Raw genomic sequence first — 27,267 nt, 5'->3', positions numbered from 1 at the left:
AGGAAGTAACTGACACATCGCTAATTTCACCTAATGCACTATTTGCAGTGACCAACAAATGTCAGGGACTCTCCTTACAGGGAAGGACCAAGGGGCCAATCCACGCCTGGAGACAATGTGCCCCAGGAGAAGGGAGAAGCTCACAGCTATCTTTCTCCACTCCCTCCACCCACTCTTTCAAATTCACGACCCCTCAGAGCTCCCCTGTCCCACATCCCTCCCTGACATCAGCCCCTCGCCCCCGACATCCAACCTCTCCGCCTGGCTTGGTTATTTTGACCCTGTGATCTCAAGGGCAGTGAAGGGGTGAGTGGAGGGGAGCTCAAGAGATTGCCTTGCTCCCCTGGTTCCACCTTCTACAGAACTGCGACCCTGCAAATTGACCGTGACATGGTGGGAGGCTGAGAGGACACCTGTCCCACAGGGCCACTCACTCTGGGAACCCCTGTGCCCCGCTGGGCAGCTCTCTGGGTGTCTGACCTTCCAGGAGGAGCTAGAGAATCCCAGAGAGCTGAGAAAGAAGATGTGGAGGGAAAAGCTTTTGGACAATATCCTATCTCTGCTGTTGAACCTCTCACTCTTGCACCAAGAAGCCAAACAGAAGAAACAGAAAACAAAGGAAAGAAGACTCTTTATGGGCAAGATGGGTTGTGGCTCTGGGAGACCACCCAATTTCTCAGTCCCCAACAGGCCGTGGAGACCGTGAGTGAATGAAGCACCAGACACAACCCACACCATCAATTAAGGTAACATCTTCCCCAAAGCCCTGTCCAGGGAAAAGCGAGGAAAGCCAGGACCCTGGTCTGTCCGCCTCTCCACTTTCTTCCCAAAATTTATGTTTCTCTGAGGTGTTTGAAGGTTTGCTTATAACAAAAACAAGTGGGTGGGGGGTGTCCTGTACCGACAACGTAATAATAACAATAATAATCATCAGGTAAAAAATAAAAGCTTCAGCAAAACCATAACAGTCTTTTTTTTTCTACTTGTTCACGTATTTCCTCTAACTGTGCAAAACTTAAAAAATAAATCAAAATGTATCCATACACACACACACACACACACACACACACACACGCACGCACACACACGCACCCATAGCTTCCATCCAGTAAATCTATGTTAAATAGGTTCGTGTCTCTCTCCTCCCAACCTCTCGTATGTGCAAAAACATTTCGGTGGCTGAGCTGCCTCCTCAGCCTGCCTCCCACATGCACCCTTTCTGGCCTGTCAGGTCCCATGACTTCTTGGGAGGAAATAAAATGATCAAGAAAATTCCTCACTTCCCACCTGGCCATGTGCCAAAACCTTTGGTTATTTATTTTTCCTTTCAAATGCATCTTTTTCTTCCATCCTCCTCTTTCCATTTGTTAGGTGGCTTGTGTCTTTTTCCATATGTCCTCTGAAATGCCATGAGATGCCCTGCTCTGGGTCACCAAAGTCCAGGCCTTGGCAGGTGACCACCCTGATCGCCTATGGACAGGTCCCCTCCCCTCCCCACCCACTAGCACTCAGCACAGAAAGCAAGTGTTGAAATGTCCTGAAGCTGCAGGATGAACAGATGAGCAAGGGGACAGAGAAGCAAAACACTTCAACATCCTCCTACATAGGACAAGAAATCTCCCGGAGCGCTCTGCCTACTCCTGGGGCAGACACACGTGGGAGAGAGCGCATGCACTCGCACACGCGCATTTATTCATATCCAAAGGGGCGAAGGGACTTCAAGCGCAGGATGCTGCATGGACTTGGCTGGAAATGATGTGGCTCCTTCCTCACTCTGATGGATGACGAGGAAGGACATCTGATGCTTAGAGAGTGACGGTGGGATCCTTCTCAACACCACCTGCCATGAGGCTTCTCCTGGTCGCCCAGAATGGCGGACAACTAGAGCTGCCAGAAGAGATTCCTGCTTATGGTGGAGACTGGACCACACAGCACCGAAGGTCCCTTCAGGATGATAAGCTCCCAGGACCCACCACTAGAATACTTCTCGCCATGGCCCCCGCTTACCTAGTACACATTTCTGAGCACACGTTTGCCTGACTGGCTAAAATGGGGTATCCATAGATGCAAGGATGAGTGGAGAGATGGATGCCAGGGCTGTGGTCAGTTGCACGTCCCTCCTTCCATTTCCATTCAGGTCCCTTAGCTTCATTTTCCAGTCCCTCCCAGACACGACAAGCTGGGACCACAGTTGGTGGCTGTCATGGTGAGGTTGCGCTGGGGTAGTCCCGTGAGGACTACTGAAGGGGTCAGGAAGGAGTATGACTGAAGACACAGCTGAGATGGTCATGAAATGATTCCCAAGGAGGTCTGGACAGCCCAGTGACACAGTCATCTGCATAGCAATGGCACCAGATTCTGCAGGGGGGACAGGTACACGACTGTCCGCCCCGGCCTTCTAGGGAGCTCTCAAGGATGTAGGGATGGAGCCTTGGAGACGGCTGGAGGTAGAATCTCCTGGATGCAGCACGCTGCATTTCACGCTGACCCTTGATGAAGGGCGACCAAGGAGGGTGGAGATGCCTTCTCTAGACAGCACTTAAGGCTCTGGCAATGGACTAGACCTATGACCATGGCGGTGACACATTTGAATTTGGGGATGAATGGAGAACAACAGATGCTGCTTCCATGGTGGATGCCACTCTCTTTCCTTTTCTCCCCCTCCACATGACATTCCTGCTGCTAGGAGCCAGATTTGAAGGTCAGGAGCGTCTCCATGGTGGAATGTGAGTGCTATTCTTTCTCCTGCCTGGCTTGCCCCAGGCAGGGGAGGAGGCTGGTCAGGCAGGTCCACATGGACACTTGGAAGGGCTTCATGGAGATTGGAAAGGGACAGGAAGCCCCTGGCGTCAACCCAACAGGTGGGAGGCAGCCCCCAGGAGCTCCCTTTCCCCACATGTTCCCCGCTCCAGCCACATGGAGGAGGTGAGGCCTATCTTCTCACAGTTGCGAAGCGCCTGACCACTGACTGACCTCTTGGAGATGGGCTGTGGGAAGGGCGAGCCACATGACATCTTCCGTGAAGACAATACTGAGCCCACTGCCTCTTCCCTGGGCCAACTTCAGGACCAAAGCCGGGGCTCTCAAGCGGAAGGTGAAGTAGCAGCATAGAAACGTCCTCTGTCCACAGCTCCTCATCCACATTTGGGCCCTGCTGCTGCTGCTGCATGAAGTCAGGAGCAGCTGGAAAGAGAGCCCCACTCTGATATCTTCTGGACAGGTCCCTCACTGTGGGCCTGGCCACCCCTGGCTCAGGGTTGGTGGCTTGGTCCCAGCGTGTTGGCAGAGCAACTGAACGAGAAGGGATCCAGGAAGGAGGGAGAGGCAGAGAGAGGAGAGAGGGCGGGGGCCCGGGAGACAGCGCTGCTCAGGGGATGCTGCTGATGCCAGTCGGAACTTGCACTTGGTAAAGATGAAATCTAGACTGAGGCACGGCTTGGTGTGTCCCTCCCTCCAGGGCGGCCCTGGAAGGACGGTTCTCAGCTGTCTAAGCTCATGAGGGTTATGACTTGTTCTAGTTTGTAGGCCAATTTCTGTTTGCCACACTGGTCATCATGGTCCAGAGGTCCAAGGATCTGTGAAAGGGACAAGAACGGAGGGGTTACTAGGTGGGGCGTGCACCTGTGTGTTCTCAGGGCATACACAGACCAGCGGACATGGTCATAGGGTGGGAAGTTGTGTACTCGCAGATGCACACACGACACTGCTGGGTAAGCGGCAGCCTGGGTAGCACAGGTAGGGAGGTGCGGGAGGCACCTGGACACAGGACACAGCATGTGGGCGCCCACAGGCCCAGGAGCCCCAGGATGCCAACACACACATTGTCGTGTCTGCACAACTGTGTGCCTTCCATTGTTCATGAGGCAGCCGACAGAAGGCAGATGCTCTGTTGAAGATGCCCAGGGCCAGGGGCCCTGGTCACAACAGGTTCACAGCAGAGAGCTCCGTGTCTGATGGGAAATGTGTGCTCCATGTCCAGGGGGAATGGGATTTCACAGAAATGTGATTTCATCCCCCCTTCTTAAAAAGGAGACTCTTCCCCATCAGCTGCCTGAGGCTGGACGTCCACATTTTGAAAATTACTTGGCTTAACTCTGCCTGTTAAGAAACGAATATCCCTGCAAGTGTAAGGCTGTAAGCTTTCCTGGCCATTAGCACCTAATGGATCAGGTCTGCCCAAGCCTTTCCTGGGGTCAGGTGGTTGGTGGAGGACAGTGACAGTGGTGGTGGTGCCCAGGGACAGTCCGTCAGGATTCCACTTAGACTCAGGGGGTGCAGGATTGAGGAACGGCTCCGTCAGTCTCCAGCTGGATGATCTGGGGCAAAAGGTGATTTTTCTGAATGAATCCTGTTCCTTACTGGCAAAATGTAGGGACTACTCATCCACCCCTGGTCTGCTCCAGCACAGAGGATAAAGTCAGGCACACCTGGGAAGGCTCTGAGCAGTCCTGCTCCACGAGAAGCAGCCCACCTACTCCACGGGAGGCACCTGGGCTGTACGCATGGTGGCTGGGGACCCGAGGGGATGGGACAAGGAGGAGAAGGAGGACAAAGGAGGATTCTAGCTCCAGGGAGGCTCCCAGAACTTTGGATCTTATGCCAGCTGATACTTTTTAATGGAGACTGTGCAAGAGTCTACTTGTGAGCTGGCCAACAGCTGCCATCATTTCATAAAGACAGGACATTCTGACACCAAGACAAGAGTGCTCGCAGATGAAGGGACAGTCCTGGTCAAGATGAGGGAGTTGCACACTTACTCAGATGTATCACACGCCGTCCTTACTCTCATGCCTTGCCACAGGAGGGGAAACTCTCTCCTGTGGACTGGTTTCCGGGGTCTATCCCCTAAGAGAGACTGCTGGTTTTTCTTTGACTTGAGGTTCACAAACTGTACTGCTCATGACCTGCAGGACACCAGGCCCTAGGCCTCCTGGGGTTTCCTAGACTCTCCTGGACCCTCTCTGAGTGACAAGACTGTGGGGAAGTAGAGACCCTGGAGTGCTGGCCTCCAGGCTTGTTTTGATCTTCCACAGTTATGCTGTGCTCCAATGCAGGGAATCTGGATTCCAATCCACTTGGTCTACACCTGCGTAGCCAATAGTACCTTGATACTGACCAGAGAGAAGGCAGAATCTATGGTGATGATTATCCCAGCAGGAGTTTTCCAACAAGGGAACCCCCAACTAGAAGCACCTTCCATTCCATTCCATTCTGCCCTGTTCTGCTGGTTTGGGTCACTTCCCTTTCTCATTCTGTTCAATTCTTTTCTATTCTATCCCATTCTATTCTATTTCTGTTCTCTTCAGTTGCTACTGTTCTATTCAATTCCATTCCTTCTATTCCACCCTATTCTATTCTGTTTCTAGGCTGTTCTGTTCTCTACAACACTGTACCACACCCTATGGACTGTCCATGGGAGTGGGAAGGTGCTATTCAAAAAAGAATTAGAGAAATGGGGAAAATAAGAGGGACATTGAGAAGAAAATAAGAATAAACGAAAGAGACAGGTATGTAGATGTAAGGGAAGATCAGGGACTAATGTAGAATGCTTGGAATGACCACCCTAGTGTCTCAGTCTTTGCAGCCTGGGGGTAGAGTTCCCAGCCAAGATGCCGAGGGGGATTGTCTTGGGACTGGTCTTGTACACCGAGGCACGAGGCACGCGGGGCTTCCCCATCTCTGCCCTCTTCTCCCCTCGGGCCTCAGCAGGGCGGGGCGGGGCTCACCTCCTCACTGTACTTGCCCACGTAGGAGAAGATCTCCGAGAGGGCGCTCATAGTGTTGAACTCGCTCATGTGCAGCCGGGACTGCTCCGCCAGGTACGCATTCATGTCCTGGTCACTGATGGCCGGCATCTTCCCGATGTCCGAGTAATACCTGCCAAGGGACGGGAAGGGAGAGAAGCTGGAGTCATGTGGGGACCACAGTGGTCTCTGGGGCTGGGCTCTGTGTCAGATCCAGGAGAAGCTCTGGCAGCTCTGGAGGAACTGAGAGAAGGGATCTGGGGAGTGGCCAAGACAGTGACAGAGGGTGGACAGAGGGGGCCAAGAGGAAGAGGGGCCTCTGCTTAGCTTCCAGCTGCCTGGCGTCCCTGCAGTGTTCCCTCCTGAGGGCACGGGTCTCCTCCATTGGCCCAAAGGCTCTTTCCAACAGTGGCTCTTCTCCTCGGATGTCCTCCGCTCTCTGGGGGTTAAGTGAGAGAGGGGTGGGGCTGGGGGCTGCTCAGAGAGAGAGGCTGGCAGAAGGCAATCAGTCACTGTCACTTGCAGCTGTGCACTGCTGTCAACTGGTTAATTAGATGCCAGCATTTACATTTTTAATTTCTGCAATTTGACATTTTATGCACCAGACCCCAACTCCCCCGCCAGAGGGGAGCCGCGTGGTTTCCTAATGAGGAATTGATGATGGTTCCTTCTCCCCTTTTCCTCTGGGCTTTGGGGACTGTAGATTGTCAAAATGAGAACAGGTAACTGCAAAGCCACGAAGCACGGCTGGCCCAGGGGCCCTGTGGTTGCCCAGCCCAGCCCACTCTAAGTCCCCGGGGTTGCTGGGTTAGAGAAAGCTATTCTGAGGCCCTAGAATCAGCAACCAGGAGGAAGACTGCAGGGTGGGCTAGGCACAGCAAACCAGGCACCTGGGCACCAAGGCTAAGGAGAGGCATTTGCTTGTGGGGTCGTGCTAGGGCTGGTGACGGTGACAGGCCCGGGAGTCCCAGGACTCAAGGGTGCATCAGATGAGCATAGGGGACATTCTCAGAGATTTGGGGACATTCTTATCCTATGTCCTGCCCCTGTGTCTTTCCCAGCCCACACCCCTCACTGCTCTGACCAGGACCCATCAGCCCTGTGCTGTGTCTCTAACTTCCACCTGTCCCCAGTTCCCAGGAGTTGGGTGACAAGCTGGCAGAAATGACACTCCAGGGCTCCTCCAGCTGTCAGCTCAAGGGCCAGCCTTAGAATGATAGCTCCATTTGCCACCAGAACCTTCCTGGCAGCCAAGGGCTGGGATGGGCACCCTGCCTGAGCCGCAGCCCTGGGACTGCAGACCTGTCGCTGGCTGGAAGACAGGGAAGGCAGAGGTAGGGCATGAGACCTGCGCTCTGGTGACGAAAGGGGCTGGTTGGGGGACCCAGACTCACACCACACACAGTGCCACCTGCCTTGGGGAACCGGTCACATTTGGGCTGGCCAGGAGGCCTTGGCTCATGACAGGTTGCTGAGACAGGCAACGAGGACAAGGACTAACAATATGCCTTTCTCAGAGCAGCTGAGGGCCCTGAGGATGACCTGCTGCCATCCTTCACCACCCTCTCTGCCCACTGTCCCCTCCTGTCGCAGAGCCAGCAGGCCCCCGCTTTCTCATCCTGCTCCCTTTGAATTCCTTTGCTCCATCCCTAGAAGAGCCTACAGCCCACCCCAAAGCATCTCCCCAGATGCCCCGTGCACAGGGCTCGGGTGATTTAATGACATTCCAGGTGCAAAAGTTCATCAAGAGTCTCCATTCATGGCCTCTATTTCTGGAAGAGAGCAAATGCCAGTGTCCCATCTCACAGCAGGAGCCCGGGGGCAGCCCCATCCTTGCCATTCCCAAGGAGACGTGTGTCACTGTTCCCTCGGGCGTCCCACACCTGCCAAGCAAGATGGGTTCGCCAAGCCCAGGGTCATCTCTACACGACTCTTGGGTGAAAGGAGAAGCCTGGTTTCTCTCGCTTTTGGAACCATGGCCAGCAGCTGCAGCGCAGCCCTAATAACAGCGCCAGGCCCAAAGCTCCGTCAGACAGTTCCACTCTGTCACCTGTGGACAACCAGAGACTCTGACGGATGAAAAGCCCAGGTCCCACTCAGAGGACACAACTGCCTTCCAAAGTGAAGCTCCCGCCGCTTCTCCTCTCCGCCTGTGGAAGCTTGTGCAGACGGACAGCTGGTTCTGTCAGGCGTTCTGCACACAGCACGAGGGCTGACTGCTGCCTTTATGGCCTCGGGGGTATAGGGGAGGCCAGGTTGGGGAGCACTGTGTCCACAATGAGGGGACCCTGCCCCACAGGAAACAAGAGATGCCCAGCGCTCTCCCTTACGATAGCTTACGTTGCCCAGGTCCTAGAAGCCCAGACCACTCCTTCAAAAAGAATATTTGGAAGTTTGAATATACAAGAGAGGGGAGGGACGGCGAGAAATTGAGAATGGAGCAGGTCCAGGGCCGGGCTGGAACCATCGCACCTAAAGCTGACAGGTGACATACTCTCCTGGATGTGCCTTGTGTCGTCTCCCTCACGTGAGGTCAGATCCCCACTGAGTGGCTCCATCTCCCTAATTTTGCCTTTGCTTTAAGGACACTGGGTTAGGCCAGGGCATGTCTGTGGCCCCACACTATCCCCCAGGTGGACCAGTCACATGACGGCATCTTCCGCAGGTTCTGGACGGGCTGAGCTGAGTGGTCAAGGGCAGCTCATGCCCTGGTGGGTGTGGGGCTCGGAGTCCGGCTGCCTTTCTAACCCTGTTTACAGCCCCCGGCCTGCTGCAGCTGAGTGGCCCATCCTCTCTGCTGGATCTGGCTAATGCCTTACACGTTCCCCAGCCCCCTCCAGGGCTCTCCCCAGCCCACCCCTTAGCCATCTCGGAGCCTGACAATGACTCACCGTGGGCACAATTGCTTCCTTCTCACTTTTGCTGGGCTGGCTCCTGTCCTGGGACCCTCCCCAGAGATGCCCCATTGATTGTGAGGAATGCACTTAAGCCTCATTAATGAACTTCAAACAAGTGTTCTCATCAGCTAGCTGTGTAGCGGGGAAGGGAAAGGTCAGCCTGGGCCCTTCGCACTTGAACCCTACACACCCTTTCTCAGAAGGACTGGTGCTCTGAAAAGTCCCGGAGGCCTCCTGGAGCTGGCCAGGGCCTGGCAGGCTGGAAGGCTGTGAGGTGGGTCTGGTCCCACCACCGGCGGCAGCCAGCTCTCCTTGCTGTATTTCCTTAGCCCAGGGAGGATGCTGGCTGGGTGCCTGATGTCAGCTCTCTGGGCAAGACCTGGGAAGCTGAATTCTCCACTGTCGACCAGTCTGCAGTGGGGTGAGGGCATCCCAGCAGAAACCCTGGGTCCTGTGGGATGGCAGGTCTCATCTCTGCCTTTAGGAAAGCGCTCTGTGACAGAGGAGGTGGCTTTGAATACCCCAAATTCTTCAAGAAGAAACAAGCCTTGGCGTCCCTCCAAACACCTCAAGGATGGAGATGCAGATGCAGAGGACACTCTGATATCCCCAAACTCAGCTTTCAAGGCGCTGCATAAGTCTTTCCCTGTGAACCGTTGGCTGCTGTCTCCAGGCCCAGGAGAATGAGGGCCCCACTCCCAGAGCCCAGCTGTGGCAGCCTGTGGGCCTGGCTGAGAACCTCACTGTATGTCCTCCTCAGCTATATGCTGCAGAGAAGGATCCGGTCTAACTTTCCACGTGCCCCCACACCCATGGCAAACCCACGTTAGACCAGTGGACGGACGCATGGGTCAGGGGAATGTCTGTGCCCCACCTTTGGTATTGCTCCGAGGTGAGCTATCACCTTTCATAAGCCTGGATGGAGGGAGCCGTGGGAGGCGTATTCAAGAATACATGACAGCATTCCCATGTGTGGCCGACCCTCATCCAGCGCTGCTGGGCCAGCCCGGACGCCATTCCCCTCACTTCCTTCGGGGGGAATCTCCTGACAGCTAGGGAGGGAGGCCAACGCTTCTGAAGCTCTTCCAAGTTAAAATGAGATGAAACCACCACCAAACTCTGCAGCGTTTACTGCTATCGGTCATGAAATAGAGGCTGCAACCAATTGGGACACACGAGCTCATGGTGACCAGGCTGGAGTTGTGCTCTGTGAGAGCAGTGAACTGTTCATGGGGAACCAAGAATCTCCTTCCTGTCTCTAGATCTGGCCACAAGCAAAAGCCCAACAGGGCCGTGAAGACGAGGAGCCGGCTGCCCACGAGCACCACGGGGTGTGCGGAGGAGTGGGGGCAAGGGTGGACCTGTCCACTCCTCACCAAGCCCAGGAGTGCTCAGCTCCGTCTCCCGACTGCCCATGCTCTTTCTCCCTCCCTCTGTCTTTCTACCCCTGCTCCCAAACGGGAGGATTTGGGACATTAAGCAAGAGAAAGATGACTTTCCTGGGAGTGCCCGTGGTTGCTAAGAAACTGCTGGGGTAAGAAAGGGAAGCCATTACCTAAAGAGCCCAGTCCACAGGGCTCCTCGTGACCAGCAGCAGCTGCATGAGCCGGTCTCACTTAGAACCAACCTAGAGGAAGACGATTAGCCCAGCAGTGCACTGGTCTCACCTAGGACTACCCAGCCTTGTCCAGGAAGTGTCCTCTACCCGGATCCTTATAAACGTCCCCACCCTTCCTTGCCCCTTGTTCCTTCCTCTCTACCACCCAGGGTTCTGGCTCAGTGACCCTCATCAGTGCAGGGGTGACCCACAGTCCAAATGCTGCCTCTTCCTCTTTCTTTGCAGAAAGCAGGGACCACACACCAGGGCTTGCTCCCGGCAGCCCTATTGTGGGAAGGATGCGCTGCTGTCTATGCAGAGGGAGATGAGAGCCCCCCTGGGTGACCAGGATAATCTGACATGAGGACAAAGATGTGGCGCTCTCCCTGACAGCCAGGGTGTGACATCCATCACAGGCCACAGTAGAAAAGTAGGGGAGAGTACTGAAAAACAGAACAGAAATTCTTTTAGTGAAACTGTTTCACTGAGGTGGCCAGGACTCACCCCCTCTCAGTTCCTCCCTGTGTACAAGAGGAGGTGATGTTCTAGAATAAAGATGGAGACTGCCTTTTCTGACATGGGTAAAATGATATTGTTCATTATGTCTTCAATCATTAAGGCAAGAACAATTTCTGTTTTGTTTTTTTTATTCTTCCAAAGGGCACCAAGAGTGAACTTCCATCCAGATTTTTTATCTTTACGCTACTTGGAAAAAAGAGAAAGGTAGTCTAAGAGTAAAACAGCCATGTGGAGGTGTGCAGGTTGTTCACTGCACAAAGGTACTTAAATGAGAGCTGTGACCAACAACTAACTCCTTATTCAGCAAACCACACACCTTATGGTGGGGTGACATCTGCCTATAGAAAGGATCCCCTTCCTTGATCTACCCAGAAGTACAGTATGAGTTGGCAGGGATTCTGTACTTCATAAATAGTAAGATTTGGGAGTCAGTGAAGAGGCTTGGGATCTAGTTTCATCATGGCCACTTAAATCATCTTGGGCTAATTGCCTGGTCATCCTGTATGTGTATTTCTTCACCTTGACCAGCAAGAAAGGAAGTCACAATCCCCGTCCTCTCACGTTAGGGGACTACAGTGATGCATCCAGTCCCATTTGGCTGTAGCTCAGGTGCTCGCCTTGTGGAGCCGCCGCGGCTCAGACGAACCAATACGTTCTCTACCAGGAGCTGGCGGGGACTGAGAGCCAGGAGCCTCAGCTGACAGGTGGGTCTGAGCCATAGCCAGACACAGTGACCAGGTGGGTGTGATGGCTGAGATCACACACCCAGGGCACAAAGAGCCGGTCAGGTGATGGTGAAAGGGCTGGGACGGTGGGAGACTGTCCAGGGGGCGGGGTCGCCACGCCCACAGAGCCATGGGAGAATTGACAGATGGACAGGAAGACGGGCGGAGGCCTCAAGTCTTTTGTGGCGAGACATTACTGGGAACATTGCACACTTATGATCAAAGTGCGTGCACGTGAGGCCTGTATGCTCATATGTGCAGCCTTAGGTACACGTATGTGTAGAGCATGCATGTATAGGTGCATGCACCACATGTGTCTTTGCATGTAGATATGCATGTATAGATGGATGCATGGATCACGTATTATGTATGCGTGTGCATGTGTGTGTGTCGCTGTATATAGGGCATGCATACGTGTATAGCATTCACATATGGATCATGCTTGATGCGTGTGCATGTATGTATGGTATGTGTATATACAAGTGTATGTGGCATATGATTGTGTGTGTGGCGTGTATTATGCACATAGGGCATGCTTGTGTGTATAGCATGCATGTATGTGGGGACTGAGGGTTACAGCCGGGAACCACATCTCCTTCCTGGGCCCAGAACACACCTCAGTCATCAAGATCCACGGCCTTCCAAACAGGCCAGCAGAGCCCAGAGGCGAGTCCCAGCTGAGTTCCCAGTTCTTGTCCAGTGGACGACATCACTGGGGCTGTGGGGTGTGCCTGCCAATCTGCAGGGCCAGCCTTGGGAGGTGCCAGCCTGGATTTGGGGAGGGCCTCTCGTGGGCATTCTGGCCTGGTCCCGACACTCACCTCTCCACCCAGTTCTTGTAGCTGGGGATGTCCTTGGCGTAGAGCAGCTTGTTGGAGGGCGAGTCCTTGCCCAGCCGGTGCTCCGAGGTGGAGCAGGAGTCCATGAAGGTCTGGGCCACCACGGAGAGACAGGCGTCCGTGATGCTGTTCTTATGGATGTCAAACACGAACTGCGGGTTCTTGATCATGTTGACCCAAAACCGCAGGGGGAGGCTGTGTGGAGGAAGGGGCAGAGGGTCAGGGGCCAGGGGGCAGCGAGCTGTGATGTGGCTGGAGGGTTCTCTGGAGAACAGGAGGTGGCTAGGCAACTCCTGGTGCTCAGGTGCCTTCCCTGGACCAGAGACGGGGTGTGCAGGGATCGGGTGTGGGGCTGCTCTCCTGGGCTCCAGTTACCTCCCAGGAAGCTGCAGATCAGCAAGGTGAATCACTCGTGCAGAGATGCAATACTGAAAGGTACAGGAGACAACTTGATACCCAACTGTGACACAGGACCCCTGATCCTCCCCTTGGTATAAGAGGCACCATGACGTGTGCTAGAAAGAGAAATTTCAAACTCTATTCCACTGGCTGCTTCCAAAGAGCTTGGAGTTGGCAAGCTTTGGAATCATCTGGAACCTGGACTTGGTGTCTGACCTCCTGCCACAGACTGGATGACTCTGCAGAAGCCACCCGTTTCCTCCCTACTCCCTGCCTGGTCCCACTGGCTGCTTCCTGCCTCTGAAGGCCCTGGGGCTGAGAGTATAGCTCAGCGACTCTTCGTGACACATTCAGCCCCTCATATGTCCCATTGTGTCCCCGCCCCCTTCCAGATAGCACCTGCTGCCTGCCAGGAACCGTGCCAGCTGCAGAGGGTACCATGAACCACACATCCCGCGTCCTCAAGAAACTATGGGCGGTGGGTGTGGGGGGAGGACAGACCCGCCACCAGGTGCACGCTGGGCAGTATGGGTGCCAGGACTGCACAATGTGAAGGGGTCAGTGTGGGACCCAGGGGGCACACGGCGAGGGCCGTGTCCACAAAGCCTCTGCAGAGGTGACGCGTGGCGGTCTGGGTTTCAGAAACACGCCTCGGTGTTCCCTAGCTGGGCAAGGCCTGGCGGAGAGGCGGGACAGGCTGCAGGTGCAGTCAGCACAGACAGACACAAGGAGGAGAAAATTGCATGGTGTGGTCCAGTACTTAAGTCACTGTGTGTTGCTAGAGAGGACCTGGCGATGGGGAGACGCTTTCCCCTGCCCTGGCTCGGGCTCTGGCCCCTGGCTTCCAGCCAGCTCGCTGAGATGGGATGAGGAAGCCGAGATGCACCCAGCACGGAGCTGCCCGTTTCCCTCCCTCTGCTCCCAACCCCTCACCTCCTGCCATTCTCCCCTGACGCTTTACTGTGGTTTTGGTGGCTGCTCTCACTGTTGGTGAGAGTCACAACGCTCTGTGTTTGGCTTGCCTCTTAGAAACACAAACTCTCTGAATGACGTCATCTCAGTGCAGCGAGAACAATATTTCTATCCTCGCATCTGCTAGCAGCCGGTCTGTAGAGAGGACAAGTGTGTAGATCCAGTAGGACCTGACTTCCGAGACTGCCAGGCCGTTCACAGTGTCTAGTAGGTCCCTGTGAAGGGTGCAGCCCGGGTGTGGGCAGGCACACTGAGGTCTGACAAGGTCCCGTGGCATTGCTTTGTCATTAGAAATCCAGGACAGGGAACAATGGGTTGGCAGCTCAGAGAGCCAGGGCCCATGGGTGACGGAGGGGTCGTTGTGGCCGCCCAGCCTAACCGCTGGGCTGAGAGCCCTGAGTGAGGGACTCGTGGCTTCCCAGCTCACAGCCTCCCGTCCACAGCTCGCTCTTAGTTTTCCAGAAGGCCCCCCCAGGACAGGGACTCTGGGCCGCTCTGGTCACCTCTCACGGGTCTCCCTGAAGCAGGTTGTGATGACAGGCCCATCAAACAGGGGATGCCAAGGTGCCGCGAGGCTCCCGCCTAATGAAATATTAGCATATTATTAACATCAGTGGTGCCACTGATCTCTGGTTGATTGCAGCCACTCAGGCTAAATGAGCAGGAGGTTTATTTAAAAGAGAGAAGGTGGGGAACGGTGGGGAACCGTGGAGGGAGTGGGTGGGAGAGGCTGACTCACACCTTGGGCCAGGAGTAGAGACACGATTTCTTTGTTGGGTCTGTCTGCGGATCTCATGAATCTCAACTAACTACTTCTTGCCCGGGACTGTGGGGAGTGTCCTTTGAGGGGAGACCTCGAACCCGATGCTGCCATCCACTCCCTGGGGTTTCCTCTGCCTGGACCTGGAGTCCTATGCTACAGCATCTGGGTTCTGGGACCAGCTCTCCCCAGCCCGGGCCATGTGCAGGGGAAGAGCTGGGCAGTGCACTTTTCATATCCAGAAGGTTATAGACATCAGAGTGGGAAGACTCACCGATGGAGGCAGGAGGCTGGGGCCCTTCAGACTCTCCCCGAGGCATGCCAAGAAGACTGGGGGGAAGGAAGTACCACCTACTTGGAGGCAGGCATGGGAGAGGTAGGACTTACAGAGGAGAGCGTGGAAACCCCAGCATTGCTGGTTGGAAAGATTGGAAAATTCCACCACGACGGTTCTCCCATCCATGTTCGTACAGACCTCACTCTTCAGCTCCGTGGGCCAATCCTCCCTCGGGCCTGGGGTTATAATCTCCCTGAAGGAGCTCCCTCCTCCAGGGGAGGAATGAGGAAGCCAGAGCGTGCCGCAGGGAATGAGGTCCTGCACCCCAGCCTGGCTCCCCCTTTCCCGTGTTCTCCTTTGGCCCAGGCTGCTCCTGCACCGCCAGTCCTAGCCACGGTAGGTGCCCAGCAACTAGCCCACGCTGCCTTGGAAGAATGATGTGGGGAAGAACCACCTGGAACATGGACCATGCAAAGCTACAGGGAGGGCTGCTGGGATGGAAGGGACTGGATATCAGCCAGCCCTGCCCGAGGTAGAACTCCCAAACACAGGCCACCCTGGCCCTGCGTCTCATCGATATTTACTGAGTCCCACTCTGGGCCAAGCTCTGCAGCGCGTGCTGAATGCTGATGCCTGACCTTGCAATTTCAGCCTGAAGCACAGACCACACACCCATGAAGAGAAGGATGCTGTATGATGAAAGGAGAGAGGGCCATTGTGGAGACGCCTAGAGCGCCATTCGTACTTAGAGAATCCTGTGGTCTCCAGGGAAAACGAGGTGGTTGCGGACAGGACCCATCTCCAACCAGGGCTTAGAAAAGGAGTTCATGGAGAGAGAGGAGAGGAGCACATAGAATAGAGTGGAAATGCCCTTGTCCAGCCAGATGCTCCGGGGTGTGCTGCAAAACCCCACTTACAAGTCGCCATGAGGCGCTGCCCCTCTACCTCCCAGGTGAGCACAGGTACTGTCTCTCGCAGTGTGTGTCTGTCTACACAGCTGAGCCTAACTCAGAACCCTCAGTGTCCAGCCTACTGTCAAGACCCCTGGGAGGTCCCTGGAGGTAAGGATGGCCTGGCTGTGACATTAGTGTTTGCTCACTGAGATACTTCAATAAATATGTACTGACTGATTGGAAAGAAGGATGTGCAGACAGGTTTGACCAGAAGGAAGTCAGCACGAAAATCCAGCAGAATATGGGGCGGGGGGGGATGGTGCAGGGACCAGAGGATGAGCCTACAAGGGGCCCTGGGGCTGAAGCTGGAGGACGGCCAGCTCATCTCTGAAGGCTGGGGCCCTTCAGAGGCCCCCACCTCCCTTCGCTCACCAGTTGCTCTTCCAGGTGTGGCGCACGTGCGGGTCGTGAATGCCGTGCCTGTCGGCCTGCTCATCCAGGAAGTCGAACATGTACTTGATGGCCAGGGGCAGGGCCGAGCCGCGGTGGGCCGTGCTGAAGATGGTCTCGAAGAGGTCATCCACAAACTTCTGCAGAGTGCCCTGGGGAGGGGACACGAGACCCAGCTGCACCCACGCAGCTCTGAGGAGCAGTCTTGGAATCTGCCCGCAGAGCGTGCGGGGAGGACGGTGCACCGCTTCCCTGCTTGGGTGAAACTGCGAGAGTCCACACGCCGCATCCCCCACCCCCACCCCGTCGCCTGTCTTTGACAATTGTCAATGTCCCCTGCACACTGAAAGCAGACAGGACATGGATGGCTGGACCCGAGCGAGCCTTCCTTTGCCAAGCACGCGTTTGGTTTCCCACCCTCTGGCAGGGCCACTTTAGCACTTTCTGCAAATGCTAATGAACATGCACTTGGGCGAGCAGACAGACACAATCTGCTGGTTTGTTTGGGCCTAATGCAGCCCAGCTAATGGACAGTTACTCCTGGGGCCCTGCAGAGAGCTGAGCAGAGCCCAGGAGAGAGACAGGGAAACTAGAGGCCTGAAACATCCCAGAACCAGGATTAGAAACAGGGGCTGGGAAGTGGCTCAAGGAGCCCCGACTTCCAGCCCTAGTGACTGTCCATGAGACCCCCGAGAAGAAGTGATTCTTCCATAAGACTTGGAGGAAGAAGGTGAACAGGTGCAGTTAGCAGCTCTGTATGTGAGAAAAGGCACAGAGAGGGGGTGGGAACAGAGCTTCAGGCTGCAAGTCAACACTGACACCTTGGTGGGATTGCCCTGGAGCACTGGGCTGAGCGGGATCCTGAGGCTCTGTCCTGGGAAAGAATCCTGGGCTGGTGGGCAGTGCCTACCACGGGCGGGTAAGAGGGTGGGCACAGTTGCTGGGCTTTGCCAACCCTGGAATTTGTGAGGTGGGTAAGTCCTTTTCCGTGCCCCACTGTCCTCCAGTCCAATACCTTAGTGGCCAGCAGGCGTGTCAGATAGATTTCAGAAACCATCTTGCTCCCCCGGTCACCCTCCTTCTGGTCCCCATGCTCATGGTTCTTCACCAGATGCCACATCTTGACTCCGCTCTCCAGGTCGGGGGTGATCATGGGCGTCCGCGAGCGGAGGCTGTCGGGACTTCCCGTGTACCGGATCATATTTTCTGCCAATGTGAGGACCACAACCCGACATGTGGGAGGCCACACAGCCCCTGTGTCCAGTGACTCTGAAGTACCCCTTGCCCCAGCCTACCCCAAGTACTGTCTGGTCCCTCCTGCAACTAGCGGGTACTGACTTCTGGCCCCAGTTTTGAACATTCCCTGAATTGGGGATGCTTTCTCCATTATCTCTGGGGCTCAATCCACCACTCAGATCATCCTGGGCCCTTCCTCCCATGCTGTCCATTGAGTCAACCCCCAACTATTCAATTTGCAAAAACAGAAGCTCGCACTTCTTTTACACGTTTCCTTGTATGCATTCTCGGGAAGCAGGTCGCCTGTCTCCTTAATAAGCGCTGGCCACCCAAGGGACCACCCCGGCACTGCTTGCCTCTGTCCTCCTCTCCGGCTCCCCCAGCTCTGCCCACTGATTGGCTGAGACTCTTGTCGGTATTTGTGAGATGTGGTGCACTGATGGGCCTACTGGGTGCAGGGACCGTTCCCTGTGTTCATCTGTGAGCCTCTGGGGGTGAATGTTTTTCCGATCTCTGTTTAACTGATGAGGACACCGAGGCCCACAGTGGTCAGGTGGCCCGTCCAGTCCAAGCACAGAGGTAGTGGCAAAACGGCACCATCTTTGGGGCTTTGATCCTACATCCAGCACCCTTTCTCCTCCACCACAGAGCCTCAGACGGGGGGCCGCCCCTTCCCTGCACTGCATAATGACGGTGTGACCTTTACCAGTCATTTAGCATCTTTGCATCTGAGTTATAATTTACTAATCTGCATAATAGGGGGAAATAATAATTATTTAATTCACTGGATTGTTATGAACGTGCTGCGAGATAATGAGCACCACAAAGGTGTCTTATGGGCTACAAGACTCTCGTGGAGGGTGGATGTCCCCCCTTGGCTCCCGGAGAAAGGTCCTGCGGATGCATTGGTCACTGGCTGGAATCAGGCACCTCTGCCCGACATCTCTCTTCCCTGTGGCCAGCCTGCCCAACTCACCCCCGGCTCCTGCCCCCGGAAGCCAGCTGCCCTCCAGCTATGCTGCTGCCACAGCAAAGCTGCTCAGAAACCCTCGCCTCCCGCGGACGCTGAGATCTCACCGTATTTACTCGCCGAGGTCCTGGAGACGGTGGAGTTGTTCACTGCGTTATAGGCCGTCACCTGCTTGGACACTAAAGCTACCACGGAACCATCCGGCACCTACAGGGAAAAGGTTTCTAAGGGCCTGGGCACAGAAACTCTGCCACCAAGGAACCTGGGGCACATGAGAATTAGCTCCATGCTAAGGGGCAATCAGCACCTGGCTGAAGAGCCTCTGAAGGTTGCCCCCTTTCCTTCGCCTTCAATGGCAGGGGGTCAGCATCCTGGCTCTAAGGAGGCTGAGTTCCTGGCTGGTGGCATTAGATCCTCCTGGGTCCCCAAAGGAACATGGACTAGTGGTGAAGCAGTGGGTTGGGGGCTTGGTGCCTAGTCTTAGGATGACCCTGTAATTTAAGGCCTGAGACATCCAAGGAAACGCTGTCTATCGGTCCACTTCCTGTTGTCCACGTCCACCTCACCTGGTAGTGGGCCAGGGTGTTGAGTCTCTTCCAGTCGTTCTCGATCTTGGTGGTGATGTCTTCATCCTGCAGGATCATTCTCGCCCCGCTCCCTTGTCGCCACTCTGCAGGGGGAGAGGTGGCATCTCAGAGAGGCCTTCTGGCCCCTCCTGGGGGATCCTGAGGACTGCTCTGTGGGCACCCGCACAGGGTCATCTCCAGGATGCACTCACAGGTAGACAAGGGCCAACGTGCTCCTGTGAGGACCAGTGCAGAGGTCCTCAGCGCCGAGTGGCCGAGTCCCAGCCAAGGTCCTAATCCCAACGACCATGTGCCCCAAACAGGGATAACAGCCCCTGTCCTCCCCTGCCACCTGTTTGCTGTAAGGGGCCACATCTGCAAGGAGGAGATGCTCAATAGGCCTGGCTGAATGAAGGAGCGCTCCACCACACACCAGGCGCCTAACAGAGCCGTGAGCAGGAGAGAGGCGCTGTCGTCGCGGAGTGCCCGCCATGTGTTTGCTTGATGGTCAACTCCCAGAGCTGGTGAGACCAGTGCTGCAGATGTCGTCACTGTACACCTGTTCCAAGTGTGTCCTGTACTCTAAAGCTGGCAGGTGGGTGGGTCCCCGTTGGAAGGGGGACTAGGAAAAAGCATGCAGACCCATTCTCATGCCCAGAAGGACCCCTAGCCCACAAAGCTCATGCGGATAATGGAACCTTGTAACCTACCCAGTGATTTCCATGTTGTAGGTACACACCCCCTTCTCCCCGGGGGCCCTAGAGCCAGCAACACAAGTGCTCACTGATGGGTCACACATGGGAGAATAGGGGGCTGCTTCCCATCAACCAGGTCCCAGCACCCTACTTAGCACAAATCCTGTGCAGGTGGGGAAGGGCACGTTCCGGTCTTGAAATGAACACACATGGAAATTCACGTGCACGCCAGCTCTCACGCTTGGTACACGCACACACACCACTCTCACAAGCACGCACCCAACAGCAAAAGCAGTCTCTTAAATTCAAACGCAACATGTTCCAGTGGAGAAGCCAGAGATCTGGTTTCCAGGCAGCCCAGACCCGGCTCACTGGCTGGCAGCTATGACGCGTCTGAGACGTGCAGAAAACACCAGGCTCGTGCAGAGCGCAGGTGGCTGCCGTCCGGAGTTGTCCGGCTGTCTCTGCCTGACCTGCCAAGGATTCCCCCCCCCCCAAGAACCATGGAGACATATTTTCATATTCCCTACCCCATTTCCCTCTTGTGAAGGCCAGCTGCGGGTCCCCTATTGGCCACATCTGTGGTATGGAAGGCACTGATCCAGTCTCCACTATGCAGGCTGTGGCTGGTGCTGCCACCCACACTGGACAACTAAATTGTGGGGCCGTGACCTGGTGCAGACCAGGCTGGGCTGGGCTGAGGGATAGGGATAGGATAGGGGGCTCTCCAGTTTCAAGGAGAAGTGGCTGCATGGGGGCACAGAGACAGCTCTGGGGCATGGTGCAAAGGTGGCCAGCATTCTGCATTTCCTTTGCCCCCCAGATGAGTCTGAAGGAGGTCCCCTCCATGGACGGGGCCATGGGACCTGCTAGACCTAGGTGGAGAAGATCCCTGCCGAGGGCCAGGCCTCTAGTTTAGCAGCCATCCTGGCACCCCTTGATGATGGAGTTGGGGACTCCATCATCACATGGCCTGAGGACTTGAGCACTGACAGTTGATGACTGATTCCGGACCCCAGTGCAGGACTACTCTGTTGCAGAGCTGTGCAGTGCACAGCCTGTACAGCCATACTCAGAAACTCTGGCCCTAAGTCATGCCCAGTAATTATGTAAGCAAATGAGAGTCAGTTGACTTCCATGTCCCCATTCAAATAAGTAGGGCAGGGGATGGCCCTGTCTCCCCAGGACAGCTGCAGGAGCACAGATTGTCCTTGGATTATAAAAACAAGGGCTTCTAGATGACCTAATTAGCTTGTCTTGGCCCATGTACGGGTCATAGGAAGTGTTTATTCAGTGACTAAGTGAATGGAAGAAAGATTGGAGGGGACCAAGGATGGGCAGTGCTGGCCTGTTTTCCAAGCAGTAGAAAGAGGCTCTGGCATGTGTGTTTATGCCCCCGGGGGTGGACGGGGGCTACAGGCAGGTGAGCTGAGAGCTGCTGTTCACCAGGGTTGAAGGGATCTGAACTGAGAAACAAGACCAGGCACTTCCACTGGTAGCAGCAAGCGCTCTTAGGCCACTGTCACTCACTCCTCTAATCTTACGACTGGGAAATGAAAAGATCTGGAAGACAGACCTAGAGGTCATCGTGCCTGGTCACTGCTCAGCCCCCGCCAGCTGAGCCCGCTTCATGGGCCCTGGACGGGGCCATCAGGATGCCCAGGTCCCTAGAGGAGTTCCTGGGCTCTGGGTCTTCTTGGTGGGGAAGGTGGATGTGGGTCAGCTTGGGCACGGGATCAGGTCACCTGCCCCCTAGGTTGACCAGGGTTGACACCAGGAAAGTTACTTCACTCTGGGACTCAGGAGTCCCCGCAGGCCACTGGTAGGTTTCCCTGGGCCACGTTTCCCTTCCCTCAATGCCTGGGCGGGCTGACGAGGTGGCATGTGCTCCCCCGTCTGCACGGGAAGAGGCCGGGCAGCGGATAGGCCGGACACACTACAGAGGCCAACCCTTGGTCACGGGTTCAAGGGCTACAGGAGGGGGCCTTCTGGCTGCCCAGTCCTGCTGTCACCCCAGCCCAGCTCCCAGCCTGGGGCAGGGCATCTGCAAAGTGGTGATTTTTGTCTTTTCATATCAAACCGTTGGGACTGTTTCCTCAAATACCAACATAAGGATCGTGAGCCGGAATCAGGGGGACCACTTGGCCGTCCTCTAAGATCTCTTAAGCCTGTTATTTTTGTTACCCTGTACACAGAAAAATTGCTATGTGCTTTTGTTCTGAAATATCAGAAAGGTTGGAAAAAAAAAAAAAAAAAACAGTTCTATGCCGTCCCAGGAGCAGCCCAGTCTCCCAATCTGCATGTCTGAGCCATGAAATCTCATTTCCACCACAGGGGGAGGAACCCCAAGGGCAGTGGGGACATTGGGGGGAGCCGGCCTGCCACCCTGGGACATGAAGGACGGCACCCTGGTCCCCTCTGCTCAAGTCAGCCTCAGGAGCCCCGAGCAAGGGCCACTCTGTGCTCTCTGGGCCACAGATGCAGTGTCTGCTTAGTTTTATTTAATAAGAGTAACAGAAATCCGTGGAACCCAGGCCTCCTGATCCTCAGACCTGCATTCTTCTCACCAGAGAGACCCCGACTTGCTGATAAAGAGCACTAAAAATACTTCCTTTCATGCCCACACCTTGCTCTGTGTGAGGCGGCCACCCGAGAAGGGCTGAGGGGCACTGTGACAACCCGGTCGATGGCCAGCATGCTCGGGTGAGCGCGGAGCCTTCCAGACGGAGAGTGTTGGCTGCACTTGGGGCCTAGAGAGAGACCCCAACAGGCCTCCAAGGTACCTGGTGCTGGGAGCTGCCCAGGTCAGCCATGACCGGGTGGATCCTGGGTGACTCCTGACAACACCCCCTCCAGACAAGGACATCTGCTGTCCCAAGGCCTCTCCTGGGCCACCATGTGGAAACCTGGACCCGGAAGGCCTCAGGCCCCTTCTCACTCATTCACAAACCACATTTAACGTCCGGGGGCCTCCGTGACCAGGCACGGCACTGCAGGACACGGGACGGAGCTGAACAAGGACCTGGGATGCACAAAGCCCTTGCCCTTGAAGAGCTCCCTCCGAAGTCCCAGTGCACGGGGCGTGGGGGAGGGAGACGGCGGGGAGCGCGCGGGCAGCTGGGCAGGAGGGGGCTGCTTGGGCCGACCTGTGAAGGACGGATGAGCAGGCACTTGGCCGATGGCCAGGGAGCAGGTGGACTGGTCCAAAGGCAGCACTGAGTATTGTGACCTCATGGGAGAAGGAAGAGCCGGGAGGCCCCAGAGGTCAGGAAGTAAACCCAGGGAGGTCCAGCGTGCCAGGCCAAGGCACCTGGACATGAGCTGAGGGCCGCGGGGGTGGGGGAGGTGATGGAAGAGGAGGGCCTCAGTGGGGAGGACACAGGGAGACCCACCGGAGGTGGCCGCCTCTGTCCACGGTGGAAATACGAAGGCCTGGCTGAAGTGGTGGGGTGCCAGGTTCAGACTCGGGGTGCTCAGGCAATGGACCAGAAGTGCCCAGCAATGCTTCAGGGGACGTGGGAGCCCCAGGGCTTGCCCCTGAGTACGTGGGGTGTGTGGTGGGCAGTGAGAATCCGGGCGTAGGGAAGGGGGGGGATCTCCAGCAGCCAACCTGGAGGGAGTCTGAGGGCATCACTACTGGCCTGGCCCCGGGAGGGGTCCCTACCCACCAGCCCTGACACCGAGAGGCAGACGCTCCCCAGGACACTTGACATCTCCTTAGCTGTGGCCGTCACGGTGGGGTGTGCAGGGGGACACTCAGGGACCCGCACACACGCCGTCACAGGCACACCTCACCTGGACCCACGCAATCCTGCCTGTTGCCATCCCCCTGAGACCCATCCCGGGAGGCCCCGGGGCTGGTGCAGGCAGGCAAGGGCCGGAGGACACCCACCAGGCTAGTCCGAGCCCAGGGAATCAACGTGGCCACGGGGACCAGCTTCACAGCCTGACTGTTCCCACTGGGGCTCTGCCAGCCCGTTCTCCCAGGGGCTCACTGTACCCCCAACCCATGCACCCCAAGTCGCAGGCTGTGGAGATGACTCTACTGCTCCACATGAAAGAGCTGGGAGAGGCCATAGAGGGTCAGAGTGACCCCGGGGAAGGTCAGAAAATTGAGCTGGAAGTGGGAGAGAGGAACGTCTGCAAAAGAAAATTTAAAAAATTAAATTTATTGTGATGAGCTGTTCTCCAGCAGAATACGGTTGAACGTGAAAGTCGGCACTTAAAAGAAAAAAAATCCCTAAATGGAAGTACATCGTCTGCATTTAAGGCACTGAGTCTTTGTGGACTGGGAAGCGCCTGCCCCGGCTGGTTGGGATTTGGGGGCGTCCCTGGATCTTCCTGAATCTGGAACACTGGGCCCTGGCGTCCCTCCTGGAAGTGCATCAGGTCAAAGAAGAGTTAAAGAGGCAGGTGGCCACGGGGAGGAGGGAAGGTGACCCTGGTACTCATATGCCTGGCTCCAAGAGAAAATTGCTAGCTGTGACCTCTCTCTCAGTGTCTCCTGCAGCCACCGTGCCCTGCTCCAGGCACCGAGCACAAAGGACAGACACACTCTCCGTCCAATTTGTTACACTTCCACCTTCCAGGAAGAGAGGGAGGTGAAATAAAAAAAAAAAAAGAAGAAGAAGAAGAAAAAAATCCCATTATCTTTATCTGTCCTTCCCATCAGGTGCAGCGGAAAATGCAAACGGGGGGACAGCTGCTGTGAACTCTTTATATTTCACTCAGAAGATAGTGTATCTCTTTATTGCATACAGGAATTACTTATTTGAAAAAATATATCCTTTCAGCGTGACCTGAGCTGCAAGACAGAGGGGGTGGTGGTGCTCCAGGGGCTATTGATAGAGCATTTGCATTAAACTAGAGGAATCTCTGGAGGTCATGGGCAGTAGTGTAGGAGAAGAAAGGCCTGAGGAGGAGATGGGCTGGGAGGGGGTAGAGTTCTCTCCTTTGCCCTGCTGTGTGACCTGGGCCTGGGCACTCTGCCTCTCTGAGCTGCAGATTCTCCATCCAGGCAGGAAGGGTAGAGTGGCATCAATTATTTCCTCTGGGGAGTGAAAGGAGGTGACAGAGTCTCTTAACTTAGAAAAATGTCCTGCCTGTACTACTGTGCTCAGAAGTGACAACCTTGACCTCGTCTCCTGGGTACCACCATGCTGGGCACAGAGGCGGACACAGGTAAGCCCCTGGTATGTTCGTGGAAGAGCTGAGGAGTGCAAGAAGGTACAAGCCCTGGCCTGGGTGGAAAGGGACATGGCCTGGTGAGGACCTGGATACTGAGCTTTGAGACCCCAGTGCTGTCTCAACCTTTGCCCTTTGACTATCTTTCCTTCCACAAATTCCAACAGACGCTGGCCCCATTTGGGTTCTGCGGACTTTATTTGTCCATACGTGGTTGGCTAGAGTGCCCAGATATTGGGTTAGACGCTATTCTGGATAACTGAAGGTGTGTGTATAGGAGATTCACATTTAAATCAGGTCAACCTCATACTGTGGGTGGGCCTCGTCCAATCAGCCCAAGGTCTACACAGGACAGAAGCCCGACCGTCCCTGAGCCACAGAGAACTCTGCCAGCAGGTGGCCTTCAGCTCTCCCCTGGCTCCCCACCTGCCGGCTCACCTTACAGATCTGGGGCTGGCTGCCTCCGTCACTGTACGGCCAAATCCTTAAAATAAGTCTCTCTCGCTCGCTCGCTCTTACACATACTCCTCCATTGATGAGGGCTGGGTCCTTCGAAGCCACCATAACATGAAAGTATGGCAAGTCGGGGCCCAGCCTGGCCCGGGGTAGAGTGCGCACAGCGCTCACGGTAGCGCACGGCTGGGCAGCGTCCCTGGCACAAGCCTGCTCTATACTAGCGTGGTGTTGAGCACGTCCTGTCATTTATTGAAGACTCTTGAAAGTGGAAAACAGGACGGTCCAGCGGTTCCTCATGGAAGGACCCGCCTGCTCTGCCCATGGGGACAGGGTGGAAGTGTGTGGAAAGGGCATTTGGGGTCTCAGGGGAGCCCCGTGTTCCTTGTATGTAAACTAAGTCTGGCAGGAAGAAGGCCAGAGTCGGGGGACAGCTCCAAACTCTGCTCCAAACTCTGGAACAAAGGGACCCTTTGAAGGAGGCCCTTGGTGAACCGAAGCTCCTCTCCAGAGCCCTCTGCTCCTTGGCTTCTCCCTCATTAGCCCTGCTCTGGGGCCTTGCTCTGGGGGGTGGCCCGGCAGCATGTGCAATGGGACTGGGGCCCCTCTGTGACCCTGGGACCTGAAGCCCGAGCGCCAGGGTGAACACCATGGCCCTGGAGACTGTCCTGGGAAGCAGGGGGAGGTGGCCTTTTTCTGGCCTGAGCAGCCCGTGACTTGAGAGAGCGGCCACCGTCAGGCGGGCCCTGTTGGCCCAGCAGTTCTCCTGGTGGATGGCTGGAAGGGGGTGGCCCTGGCTGCGGCTAGGCTCCAAGAGGTGCTCCATCTTTCCATTGCAGATTTGCTTTGCGGGGTTTGCACCCCCAGATCTGGAGAGGGAGTGTCTTCAAAAGCTAACAAGCCAGCCAGGTGAGGTGGCACACGTCTGTGACTCCCCCGGCTCAGGAGGCTGAGGCTGGAGGACCGCGAGTTCAAAGCCAGCCTCAGCAAAAGCAAGGCGCGAAGCAACTCAGTGAGACCCGGTCTCTAAATAAAATCCAAAATAGGGCTGGGGAAGTGGCTCAGTGGTCCAGTGCCCCCGAGTTCAATCCCCGATACAGCCTGCCCCCCACCACCACCAAAAAAAAAGCTAACAAGCAGCTTCTTGCCTTCCTCGGCACAGAGAAGGCCAGGCGGGAAACTGCTCCCGAGCACTGGTCCCCAGCGGGTCGTGGCTTCTCTCAGGACACCCGCAGACAGAGAAGGGCTGCTGCCTGGTTGTGCTTCAGAGGATGCGCCCTCAGCGGGGGCTAAAGAATGCTGGCGGCCATCCCCAGCTTCAAGGGCTTAAGCCACACAGCCCCAGGAGTTCCAATTCCCTGCCCCTCCTTGTAAGGCAGGGAAGCTGTCCCCATCCACCGGATCCACCTGCTGCTCCCGATTCCCAAGCACCGTGCACACCCGCCCACATGTGTCCTCCTGCATTCCAGCAGGACCTCTGCAGACCCACTGCCTTCAGGACGAGACCTCAGATAATGGCGTCTCCTCTCCACCCTCTATCAGGGAATCTTTCCACTCATGCAGATAATGACACCGAGGAGCGGGGTGGCCTCTGCCCTGGGCCCCTCGACCTCCTAAGTCTGGGGGCTCCTTATGGCCGCAGAACAGGTGCGCGTGTCCACCCCACCCCAGGGGCCGGTTCCCTGGACACACACGTGGGCACACTCACCCACTCCCATCCCCTTTCCCTGTGTCCCCCAAGCAATCAATCTCTCTTCCCTAGCACAGGGCCTAGGGCCACCCGCGTCCAGCCAAGAGCCAGGCAAGAGGGTTAATGGAGAGGTGAGACCTGCAGGTGGTGAGCAGAACTTCCAGCTCCTAAGACCCTCTGGCCATCAGGGTCTGGGGTGGGGGCGGCGCCGCGGAGTGGAAATTCCCTCTGGATTTCGGCAAATAGTGCAGATGCCCATCTGTCCTGGATGGCTTAGCTGAAGCCAGCTGAGAGGCCAGATGGGTGGGTCAGGGGTCTCCCACCCCGTGCTGTCAGGAATCCCTGGCCTTCTCTCCTGTCCAGCACCAACGTCAGGAAGAGCCACTGCCCTTACCAATGTT

The 27,267-nt window shown here is 56.0% G+C and overlaps 1 protein-coding gene across 5 annotated transcripts in view; it reads right to left on the bottom strand.

The window, feature by feature from the left end:
* Window positions 1-3,308: 3,308 nt before the first annotated feature.
* Window positions 3,309-27,267, bottom strand: part of Plxna4 (plexin A4) — a 353,319-nt gene continuing 329,360 nt past the window's right edge. For all 5 annotated transcript variants that reach the window (XM_077110456.1, XM_076860344.2, XM_076860325.2 and 2 more), the window contains 7 exons: window positions 18,845-18,948; window positions 18,386-18,485; window positions 17,088-17,278; window positions 16,055-16,224; window positions 12,304-12,516; window positions 5,727-5,877; window positions 3,309-3,575 (listed from right to left, as the gene is read on the bottom strand). In XM_077110456.1, the coding sequence (XP_076966571.1) occupies window positions 3,480-3,575; window positions 5,727-5,877; window positions 12,304-12,516; window positions 16,055-16,224; window positions 17,088-17,278; window positions 18,386-18,485; window positions 18,845-18,948 (1,025 nt within the window). In that variant the 3' untranslated portion in view covers window positions 3,309-3,479. The remainder of the gene's footprint in view (window positions 3,576-5,726; window positions 5,878-12,303; window positions 12,517-16,054; window positions 16,225-17,087; window positions 17,279-18,385; window positions 18,486-18,844; window positions 18,949-27,267) is intronic.

This window comes from Callospermophilus lateralis, chromosome 1 (genome assembly GCF_048772815.1).
Source record: "Callospermophilus lateralis isolate mCalLat2 chromosome 1, mCalLat2.hap1, whole genome shotgun sequence".
Taxonomy (NCBI): Eukaryota; Metazoa; Chordata; class Mammalia; order Rodentia; family Sciuridae; genus Callospermophilus; species Callospermophilus lateralis.
This window is presented reverse-complemented; position numbering and strand designations above follow the sequence as displayed.